The sequence below is a fragment of the Prunus mume genome, linkage group LG8 (assembly GCF_029339155.1).
Source record: "Prunus mume cultivar Tortuosa linkage group LG8, ASM2933915v1, whole genome shotgun sequence".
NCBI lineage: Eukaryota > Viridiplantae > Streptophyta > Magnoliopsida > Rosales > Rosaceae > Prunus > Prunus mume.
Window position 1 is genome coordinate 18715551 of NC_142705.1, and position 11763 is coordinate 18727313.

Sequence of the window (11763 nt, forward strand, 5' to 3'; positions counted from 1 at the left end):
AGTTTCTCATTCCAGAGTGGCTCAAAGGACTACCAAAAAAAAAAAAAGATTGCCCATAAGAAGCGTCCTAAGGAAGACGCAAGGCGGACGATCAAAAGTGTCCTACAGGAGACGCAACCCTCAAATAAGTGTCCTCAAGGAGACGTAAGGTGCACCAGAAATTTCGTAAAGGAGGTATCTTGGTTCCTATCCGTTTCCTAGGGGGCAAGATAGTCATATAGTTGCCCATAAGGAGCGTCTTAAGGGAGACGCAGGATGACGACCACAAGTATCCCACAGGGTGCGCCAGGAATTTCCTAAGGGAGGTCTCCATGCTTCCTAAGGGAGGTATCCAAGTTCCTATCCATTTCCTACGGTGGATAGTCATGCAGTTGCCCATAAACATGGCGTCCTTCGGGAGAAGCGGGGAGACTACCAAAGCATCCCACGAGAGATGCAGAATATGCCTAGAGTCCCTCAAGGAGACTCTAGCACTTGTCAATTTCCTAAGGGAGATGCACAATCAAGACACTGGCTGGTTATTCAAGAAGTTCACAAATTGAAGTTGAAAAAATAACAAGTTTCAATAACAAGTGACCAACAGCCCGAGTTCAACAAAAAAAAAAGATGGTCAAACAAGACCAATTATTCTAAACAAGAAAGATACTACAAAAGCGGAACATAAATAAAAAAGTCTTCGGCTACTCTGAGACGTCGACACCCCTAATCTGCAGCCTCTTTGGCATCCACTTGATCAGCCACGCCTTGGCGGCTCCACCTGCCTGCTCCACGACATCCGCCACCATCTCATCGCCGCCTCCTCGCACCATCTCATCGATGCGTCCTGCTCTTCAGTTCTTTCCATGTTCACATCATTACCCTGCCCACTTTGCACAGGGAACAAGTCAAGGCAAAGTGTCTTGATGCCTCCGTCTTCAATTGCATAGAGGGAGCAGTCCCATTTGCGCATGTAAGTAGCCTAACTTGTATGCATCTCGGACTTGGATTTTTCAATGACTTGTGGTAGGTGCGAAGTCTCGAAGCTTGTCATCTCCGAGGAGATGTCGGCATTCTTACGCTCAAGACGAAAGTAGGCATCTTTTCAACTAACCAAGTCAGCAGCAGAAGAGCTCACTCGTAATCCTTCTCGGCAAGGGAGCTTTTCAGCTCAGATATCATCGCCCTCAAGTTAAACGTCTTCTTCACCCTCAACATTAGAGCTATGTAATGAGATTGCATACATGTATGTTCCGGGTCATAGGAATATTTATTGGGTGTCAATATTCTGCAAAGACCAGTACACACAGTATCGTCTCTATATGTAAGGAATGGCAAGGTCTCAAGACATTAAGTGTTGAGACACATCGAAATGTACGTAGGTGCTTGTAGAAGAACAAGTACACTGAATGCGATCCAACACATGAGTTACAGCATGAAAGTCTTTACTCGCATGTCAAGTTGGAACTCATAAATTGCAATGGTGCAAACTAATCCTTAGACCTGAGGCATCATAGATGTTTTGTGGCTATGTTGTTAATCTTTGAGGGCACTATACGGTCATGTTGAATTAGGCATAGCTTAAAGGTGCTCATTAGGATTCTCAATAGAGTCATGGAACCAAATGAATGTACAACAAGGAATCTCTACTCTCAGTAAAGGAGAGAGAATACTCCAAGATACTATTGGTCAAATCTTTGCGCAGAGTAGTGGATAAGACATAAGAGAAGGACTCAATTGCACCATCATTCTAATTTGAATAGGTTCTTTTAGAATGTCTCATTTAGATCAAATAATCGTGACTTGTTGCTATGAGACAACCATAGTTTGTGGATGTCCTAAAAGGTTTCAATTAACCTTTATTAATAGGAATAATTTAATTCGTATATCATCTCTGAGGAGTTGAATTAACCCACTACCTTACTAAAGAGAACTATGGATCTGCACACCCAAAGAATGTGATTGGAGATACAAATGAAGAGAAATGAACTAAGGAGACACAAGTCAATGGTTGATAATCAAATGTCAAAGTCAACTATCAAAAGTCAACATGTTGACTGGGGCAATTGACCAAAGTCAAATAGTTCAACCCGGTCAATTAAGTAAGACTATAATTATAATTTAGTAGTTAAATTATAATTAAAAGATTAGTTATGGAATTAATATTGACATATAGAAATATTAGATTAGGCCTTTAAATATGATTTTAAATGAAATGGACAAAATAGCCTAAAAGGGTATTGGGCCCAAGAGATAAGTGGCATAAGATGACATGACCCATGAACCAAATGGAGCCCCAAATACCTACCCAATTGCCTTTTGTGTTGTCCTATATAAGCTAATTGTTGGAGAAAACCTAGCTAGGTTTTTCGATTTCTTACTTCAGTTGATGAGTGATCATCTTTGTATCTCATCTTCTATAAACCAAAAATTGATCCAATTAAGAATTAGACTAGCATCCATACTTCTTGATTGCCTTCTCTTCATATCTAGGAGCATTTGGTGTGGTGAGGTAGAGGACTCCAATCTTAGAGCCTTAAGGTGAATGAGTCAAAATCAAGAGAAACAAAAGGTTTTTCCAACAAAGGTGTTCATTATTAAGAAATCAAGAAAAGGACATGAAGGGTAAAAGATCTATTCCCTTTTTCATTTTTCTATTTGTGTTCAAAGAGACTAGGCTAAGATATTTGGTTTAAAATGAAAAAGGTTTAGCTCAACTAGTATAAACAAAATGAATCCATCATTTAGAATGTTTTTGTTGTATAGGTTGTGGCTAAAGTTCATTTACTGAGCATTAGATGCATGTTTCTTTCAACTGAGAGAACCGATGAGAAGATTATCAAATTTGGTTTGGTGTTATGTGATAGAGTGTATTAGGGTGTACCAGGAGTACTTTTAGTAGTTAAATATGGTATACTTAGTTAATTTTATATTTTAATTTAAATATAAGGGTGTACTTAGATCATAGGGTGTATTCAGTTAATGTTAAGGTTCGTTTATGATGTAGAACAGATGGCAGAAGCAATCCAAGAGGAGCTGGAGCGACGAGCGCACAAAGGCAAATCGGGTAAATTGCATATTTAGGCTCCGAGCTCAAAATCAAGCCCATGACCTGTTGATTCGAAGAGAATGGCGTCACAAGTAAAACTCATCACTCTTCCTTGACCGACAGGCTTTTTCAGGCATCCGAGATCGTTTGGTAGCCCGAAATCCAGTTTTAAAGTTTTTACAATTTTTAGAAACTTTGTTATTTTCCTAATTAATTTTTTTTGTTATTCTCCTATTTTAATTCCGTTGTTATTCTTAGGATTTTTAGGAGTATTTAAACATACTTTACCCATGGTTAGGGTTATGTTTTAATATTCCAGTTTATCAGATAAACCTTCAAGTTTCCTCATCTTCCTAGTGGATTCTAGAGTTCCATGTTCTAGGCTAAGGTTTTAGCCATATATATGTCATGCTACGTCAGTTGGCATCAAAGTAGGTATGTCCTACCCGATGAACAATCAAGATGGAGGTGATAGGACCCATGGCACAAGGGAAGTTATTACTAGCACTGAGTTTAAGACCTTTTATGCAACAGTGGAGGAGGTTCGGCATTTATTGTTGGGCATGGGAAACCAAAACCCTCCACCGCGACCTAATGGAGGTGCCCGCGTGCAACTTCCTATTGTTGAGAGACATCCTCTCCTTAAGAGTGAGGAGGAGTCTGAAGAACTCCTCCATGAACAGCCCCTGATTGCACCTAATCAGAATAATCGTAACCAATACATGGACGATTTTCGGATTAAGGCTGATATTCCATACTTTAATGGCCACCTAAAGATTGAAGACTTTCTTGATTGGTTGGTAAAGGTGGAGCGTTTCTTCGAGATTATGGAGGTTCCAGAGACAAAGATGGTGAAGATAGCTACCTTTCGTTTGAAAGGTAGGGCGGCTGTATGGTGGGACCAGCTTCATAAATCACGGTAGGGGTAGGGTAAGCAAGTAATGAAGACTTGGTGTAGTATGAAGCAATTGATGATAGGGAGATTCCTACCTGCCGATTATGAGCAATACCTATATTGGCTCTACCATAATTGGCACAAAGGCAATCAGACCGTTTATGAGTATACAAATGAATTTTTGCTTTTGGCTCAGTGCAATAATTTGGAGGAAACAAATGGTCAAATGGTCGCTAGGAATATCACTGGGTTGAGAAGTTCTCTGCAGGAGAAAATTGGGTTTCAGACTTTGTGGACATCTCATGGGGCACAAAATATGGCATTGAAGGCCAAATTACCAGAGAAAGATAAGCGTACTGGGTCTAGCACTAGTGGTATCAAGAAGAGCAGTTATGAATCCTCTGCTCCATCCATGGAGAAAAACAAGGTGTGCAGTAGAATCCTAGGGAGAGTGATATACAAAAGAATTTTACCTCACTCGACAAAGGTAGTAGTAGAAATTAGGGAAGAGATCTCAACAAAAGGAGCAATCCTTATGCTAGGTCGACGAATGATATTTGTTACAGGTGTTCCACCAGGGCATCGCTCCAAGGAGTGCCCAACCCATAAAAAATAGGTCAATCTAGCTGAGGCGATTGAAGACGAAGATGAGGAGGATAATGTTGATGCATATTATGAAGGAGCAGAATTTGTGAATGAGGATGGTGATGAGATGGTCAATTTAGTGTTGCAGAGAGTCCTCCTATCCCCAAAACAGGAGGCAGGGCAATGAAACAAGATTTTCCGTAGTAACACCCCTCATCCGCAGATGGATGGTCAAACTAAGATTACCAACAGAACCCTTGGAAATATGGTTAGGAGCATTTTTGAAGACAGGCTGAATCAATGAGACATTGCACTGCCACGGACGGAGTTCGCTTACATCAGTGTTGTTCATTCTTCTATAGGAAAATCACCATTTACCATTGTTTACACTTCGGTGCCTAGGCATGTGGTTGACCTAGGCAAGCTTCCAAGAGCCCAGAAGACTAGTGTAGCTGTTGAAAATATGACTGAACAAGTTGAGACTGTGAGGGAAGAAGTGAAGGAAAAGCTAGAGAGGACCAACGCCAAATTTAAGGCCGCCACTAATAAGCGTTGCCATGTGAAGTTGTTCTAGAAATGAGACTCTGTGATGATTTACTTGAGGAGAGACCGTTTCCCAGTTGGTACCTACTGTAAACTGAAACCTCAGAAGTATGGCCTGTTCTGAAGAAAATAAATAACAATGCCTATGTCGTGGATCTTCCTTCTTCCATGGGCATATCAAGCACTTTCAATGTTGCGAATCTACATGAGTTCCATGATGATGAGTCAATTTATCCTAATCATAACTCGGGGTCAAGTTCTTCGGAAGTGGAAGTGACTGATGTAGAACAAATGACAGAAGTAATCGAAGAGGAGCTGGAGCGACGTGTGCGCAAAGGCAAATAGAGTAAAATGTAAATTTGGGCTCCGAGCTCAGAATCGGGGCCATGACTTGTTGATTTGAAGAGAATGGCGTCACAAGTAAAACACATCGCTTTTCCATGACGTATGGGCTTTTTCGGGCATCCGAGATCGTTTAGTATTTCGAAATCCAGTTTTAATGTTTTTACAATTTTTGGAAACTTTGTTATTTTCCTATTTTAATTCCCTTGTTATTCCTAGGGTTTCTAGGAGTATTTTAACATACTTTACCCGTGGCTAGGGTTATGTTTTGTTATTCCAGTTTATCAAATAAACCTTGAGGTTTCCTCATATATTCTAGGTGGATTCCAGAGTTCCATGTTCTAAGCTAAGGTATTAGCCATTTATTTGTCACGCTGAAAATGACCCTTATGGCACGGCTTAGTCAATTATTCTCGCAGTTAAGATAAGATTCAGACCCGCATATAAGGAGAGGTCGAATTCCAAGAATTTCTTAAAAGCTGAAAAACGGAAGACTGGGCTAAAGTTTGGCCCCCTCGATCACCCTTCCCTTGAACCGGAACTAGTCAAGAGAATTCCTCTTTGGCACCTACGGTAGAGATCGGAGGTATTTGCCAGTTTAACAACACCCTATTGGAAAATACCACGAAACTTGGAGCTTAGTTAGTATATTGGAAGATACACATGTATTATCATAAGTGTAGCTCTAATATTTTAAATGAAACAGAAAAGACCTTACAATATTGTAAAACAATAAATGAAAACGACACCCAATAGATGACGGAACATAAAAATACCCATTAACTAAAGCAGAAGCATGGTATAACCACAGTTCCAAAAGTAAATTAAGTAAACATAGGCATGTATTTTCCATATAGCCAAAAGGTCGTAAATTAGAAATTGAATCAATCAAACTAAAAGATAGCTACAAATTCAGTAAGAGTTAGATCATCAGATCTTCAATGAGCTTGAAATCCATGCAGTAGGCAGTTTGAGATATTGCACATATAGACATCAATTATAGGGTTGAAGTTGTAGCATTGTTTGAAATCATATTAAAGGCACCGAATTCAGGACATGTTTGCTGATCAGGGACTTGATTAGTGTGGTGCTCTTCTGCTTTGGATACATTTCGATTTTGTTCCATGGAATCAATCTTCTTGGATGAAGCTTGAATCTTGGCTTCCAGTGAACCAATTAGTTTAATCAATTTGACCTGCGAAAACTCGTCGATTCGATCATCCCAAGTTGGGTACAAATTTTCAAACTTTTGATCCACGTCTTCCTTCTTGGTTGTGTTGTAAAAATCAGACAAATCGAAGTTTTGCTTTAAACCAGGGACATGAATATCCTTGGAAGCTTTATACTTGTTAAAAATGCGATTGAATTCAGCTGAATCTTGAGGCCACGTCTCTGATTGAATTGCCCTCCCCTTCTTTTGATCAGCTTCATAGATGATCAAGCAAACATCAATATCACAGAGTTTCGAAAGCTCGTCCGCCTTTTTATATATACTTTTCTTTCTCTTCCGAAAGGTCATCTTACGAGCAATCTCATTTGGTATGAGTTCTAAGCTTCTTCTAGCTCTAGGAGGCATCTTTTTATAACTCTGCAAACCAAAAAAGTGCAAAAATATAAATAATTAGTTTCACATATATATTAGTTGTGAACATAAGGATAATAGAATTAGGTTAACATATTATTCCACTCTTAAAAGAGAATACAAATGAACTTGAGAAATAATATTTTCCTAATGCGTTGTAGTTGATGGTGGGGCATATATGTTTTTTTTTTCTTCTTCAAAAATCTTTTGCTGAAGGCAGCAGATAATTTCACACACAAAAAACAGGCAGCAGATTTATTTTTTTTGGTCGAAACAGGCAACAGATTTAGCATATGAAAAAACCAAAACCAAAAAGCAGCAAACTTGTTGTGGTGGGCCATGTAGACATAGGTTTATTGTTAGTTTTTCTTCAAAATTTCCTGGGCTACAGCCCACCACATCTTCGGCCGTGGTTCCGCCCAATGAGGCCTGTTTTTCAGTTCAACACATGGATTAAGATACATAAAACCCTAGTCGCATACACGCACACAATATCAAGATATTTAATCAAAACAAAAATTAGATAACTCCTCTTTGTGTTTCTTTTCGAAGTTAAAATAAATCTCTTATTGAGAGATTCAGTTCACGAAAATAACAGATACAACATGGAAAAGAAAAAGGTTTGGATCGATTTAAGTTATGAACGTAATTAGAAGCAAGCATGTTGCAAAACTTTGGATTCGAACAAAAATAAATAAAAATCTAGTGCTCAAGCATTGATCTTTGAAGAAGATACCTTAGTCTTTTAACAGCTTCTGGATCCAGCAGCAGCCTACTTCTTCTCTCACTCTTTCGGAGATATCTATCATATAACAGAAGCAAAGCAATAATAAAGGTCGGGTTATTGTGATTGAATAATTTATAGGGGGAGGGAGAGTGTGAGCCAGTTAAGGAAACTAAATTCAAATCCTAATTAATTTCTCTTTAACGATAGGGTTTGATTTCCGCTATTTTGATTTGATATTTGGCAGGTTCTGGTGGTGTGTTTTTACAATAATACCCTCGAGCTCCCTTTTTTTGGGAATTTTGGTGAAGCAACGTAGTTTAGGGCATGTGACACCTCTGGGTTACTAGACGCTGGAACGGCGCCGTTTTGCTTAGGGGACAAAATGTTTGGTTTGGTTTGGTTTGGTTTCACTAGGGCTGGGCATTTCATCGGAAACTCCAGCGTAGCTCTCTCCATCTCCGCAGCAGCTCCTTCCAATCCGTCTTCTCTCCATTCAGATTCTGAACAGCCGTACGGAAAACCAAAAATCCCCAAATTCCAAAACCAAGAAAGTGCTGCCTCATCCTCATCCTCCTACTCCATCTCGGTGAGTTGTTTGTGTGTTGAATTTGGTTATGTGTAATTGATTCTGTTTGGTTGATTATGCTCTTGTGTGGCTCTGGGTCGATGGATTAGCTTAATTAGAATGCCCAATGCTCTCTACCCTGTATGTTCATTTTCCTTCCCTTGATTTCTTTTTCCAAAATTGGTACTGAACCTTGTTGAGAAATGGTAGCAAGGATATGAAAATTAGCTCTTTTAGTTCCCAATATTTGGGTATTTGGTTGATCTGCAGTTGCTAGTTGTGGACCAAACTTGGGTTGTTTCTTTGTTTCTGGCCTTTTTTACTGTGATGCTTGTTTAGTCACTCCTCTATAGCAAAAAGCTTTTATGTTCATTGCAATAGAAAATTAAGAATAATTGCTTAAATGATTTCTGAATGCATATTTTTTTTTTTTTGGTAAAGATATTTAATTATTTCAAATTAACTATATAGAATGACTCTCAGTATGTCATAGGGTTGGATCACAAGGTCATGCCTAGGTGGGGGTCACCGGGTCAAGTTCGATGGTCATCAAGTTGAGTCCAATGGTCACTAGGTTAGATCAGAAGGTCACTAGGTCAGACCAAGAAGTTACTTGTTTGAGCTTGTGATTAAGGAGGCCGGTTTGATTGTTAGAACTTAGAAGGGCAGGATCAAGGGTCAACGAGGAAACAAAAACAAATATAGTTACCATTCTTACTTAATTTTCAGTTTTAAAAAATGGAAAAAATAAAATAAAATAATGAGTCATGGCTTGTTTCCTTGGAAATTCAGGGAGGGCTGCTCTCTGGCGCGGAGACGGTTTATTCTGGTCTACCTCAAGGTCCTTTCATGGAGGACTGCTCTCTGGCGGGAGTAGCTGTTATGCAGCTCTCACATGAGTTTTTCTGTACCTTCATATATGATTTGAGTTTCCTTGTTGATGTGCTTTCATAAACAGAGCTATTTTTCCTATTTTGTATATAATATGATTTTCCTTAGATTCCTGAAAGAGGAAGAGCTTTGAAATTTGTAGACAATTCTTTTTTTTGTCATTATACAAAATAACTATAAACTCATAAATTGATTTGCATTATGTTTGTCATGCAATTGTGTTTTCCTAGTATTATTATGCTTAATGAAATTTAAGCTGTTATCTTTTCATGAGATATGATGGCTTTAGGTGATAGATTGCAACTGATTCATCTGTTATCACAGTTGATTTTCTCCAGTTATAGTTGCAGTCAAGGTTCGTTCTTCATTACTTGCTGAAGGTGATCCAAGTTTTTAGGTTAGACATCTCCAAACTGAAGCAGTGGATTTTTACTTTGGTTGGTCCTCTCCTTGTTTTTTTGTTTGTACTGTGACTTTATTATTTAGATTAAATATCATTTCTATTTTGATCCGACTGTATATGTTTTTAGATTTTCTAATACCGAACGACTTTGGTTTGTTTTTCATTTTCTCTATATACTTCTGATTGTTTTATTTTACTTTCTTGGTACTCAGTCCCGTTATTTGTTACTTTTTGTACATAATCTATAAATCTGATGTGAAATCTTTGTTCATATGTTATATGATTTCCCCATCCTTTTTTTTGTATTTATGTTTTCTATGACAACCTGGTTGATGTTATTTAGTTTTAGGGATTTGGGGTTTTATTTTTCTAGAGATGCTTGACTGTTTGGGACTTGGTTCTGCAGAAGCGTAGTCAAGTTGTGAACACTTCAAAAAGGCCTGACTTGATGGATGGGTTTCTCTTGATTTCATAAAGTACTTAATGGAGTATTTGTTAAAGATAGTTAAAGATATGAAAATGCTCTGATATGTGGGGGTCTTTTTTTTCCCGTTTCGTACCCAACATTTATCATGAAGGACTGGATTCTTTTCTGTTTTATTTAAATCATTTTTAAGTTTAGACCCTGCTATCATTCCACTGACTAGGATTTGTTTATAGATTGTCAAAATAGTCAGCCAAAAAGAAAGAGCACCAAAAGTAATGGCGACCAAGATATGCGTAGTGATTCGATCTTTTCATCACCCAAACCTTTTGTGGGGGCTTCCACCTTCCACACGGAGGATAGCATTGCCTGAATCACGAATCTTATATACTGTGTTGCGATCACCTCATATTGATAAAAAGTCCAGAGAGCAGTTTGAAATGGAAATCAAGAAACAGTATCTGGTCATAAAGACACAACCGCATGAATTGCAGAAGAAGTTTTTTTGGCTAAAGCGCCAACGTATATTTGGAGCTCAATATGAACTCCTTTTTTCTTGTAAGACTCGCTTGGATAAGGAACAACTGCAGAAATTGCTTTGAAGCAAGATCCTTGCATTGACCCTTCCTTGAACTCTACCAGCATGGCGGCGCCGCTGGACGGTTCTGATAAACACAGGAAGGGAGGGGAAAAAATAGCACGTCAAATGATGCCCTAGTTTGTATTGGGGCTGGTGTTTTTCAAGTTTTGTAAGTTTAAAATCTGTTTTGATCAGATAGGAAGATGCAGAACTGTTTTTGGTTATTGTGGGATTTTGCGTCCAAGTTAGAGAATGATATGAGATTGCTATAATAATCCAACACTTGACATTTTCAACTTGGAGTTGGATATCTCACTGAACATTTGCATTATCTCTAATGTTAGAAGGCACAGGCAATGAAATACTTGCATTAGAGGGCTGGAACTTCCTGTGCTGCAACTTCTTTTGTTTTTCGTTTTTGTTTTTCTTTGCTTTATTATCTTTACCGTGTGCCAGATTGGTCACCTATTCCATATCCTTGCTTATATTTTTATTTCTTTGGTGACACCAAAATTCATCAAATTAGTACAAACATGCATGGGTTTTACACTAACCCTATATTCTTCAACTACAATATTTTCGAGGGTTTTTACGAGAATTTCTAATTTCTTGGAACAAAAATTATATGTTTCAACTTACTCCCTTAAACATATATAGGTCTAAACTTCCCTATAACTCTATCTAGAATCAATTGGCCTCGTGGTGCAGTTGCCAATGCAATTTTATTTCTAGTCCTTTTAAGTCTGTTTACATATGTATTAATTTTGGAGTGCTTTTCTGCAATTTTCTTCTTCCATAAAGGGCTTGTAACCAAAACAAAAACAAAAATTGCTTGTGCTCTGATGTTAATGGGATCAGAAGGAAAAAAGAAAGATCCAAAAGATATAAAACGAGAACGAGGTGTGTTTATATCCAAAATGAACAGCTAATGAGGGCCAGACACGTGGACAAAGATTGTGCTTAACCATGGTGGCTTTCAACACCCAGCCTACCGATTCCTCGATTAGGACAACCTCCTTCTCCAGGACACGTGGTAGGCCCACAATCGATGTCTATAGTCCCACATCGAAAATCTACACAACAAACACACCTCCCAAAGCTTATAAAAGGAGCACAATTCCCCAAAAAGAGGTAATTAGAACTTACGGCATACTGCCTATTGATCTGTCGGTTTAAGCTTACTAAACCTTACTTAAGTATC

General features: G+C 38.4%; 1 protein-coding gene and 1 long non-coding RNA gene across 2 annotated transcripts; one reads left to right on the forward strand and one right to left on the reverse strand.

Annotated features, from left to right (window-relative positions):
• Positions 1–1110: 1110 nt before the first annotated feature.
• On the reverse strand, positions 1111–7904 carry LOC103339172 (uncharacterized). The gene is made up of 5 exons (XM_008242459.2): positions 7709–7904; positions 6390–6978; positions 2013–2033; positions 1611–1671; positions 1111–1264 (listed from the first exon to the last, which is right to left on the reverse strand). The coding sequence occupies exons 2-5, from the start codon at positions 6964–6966 to the stop codon at positions 1111–1113; spliced, it is 813 nt and encodes a 270-aa protein (XP_008240681.2). The 5' UTR covers positions 6967–6978; positions 7709–7904.
• A 240-nt stretch (positions 7905–8144) lies between these two features.
• Positions 8145–10269, forward strand: LOC103339171 (uncharacterized). The gene is made up of 3 exons (XR_016122902.1): positions 8145–8285; positions 9480–9592; positions 10219–10269. It is a non-coding gene; the product is annotated as an uncharacterized LOC103339171 (long non-coding RNA).
• The last annotated feature ends 1494 nt before the right edge of the window (positions 10270–11763 follow it).

Bases quoted from the DNA above. Each gene is read 5' to 3' on its own strand.
- LOC103339172 (XM_008242459.2), bottom strand. From the start codon at position 6,966: ATGCCTCCTAGAGCTAGAAGAAGCTTAGAACTCATACCAAATGAGATT. The intron at 1,672-2,012 runs GTTGACTTTGAC...CTCTGCGCAAAG, and splicing joins CAACATGTTGACTTTTGATA to ATTTGACCAATAGTATCTTG. The intron at 1,265-1,610 runs GTACATTCATTT...TGGTCTTTGCAG, and splicing joins GAGAGTAGAGATTCCTTGTT to AATATTGACACCCAATAAAT.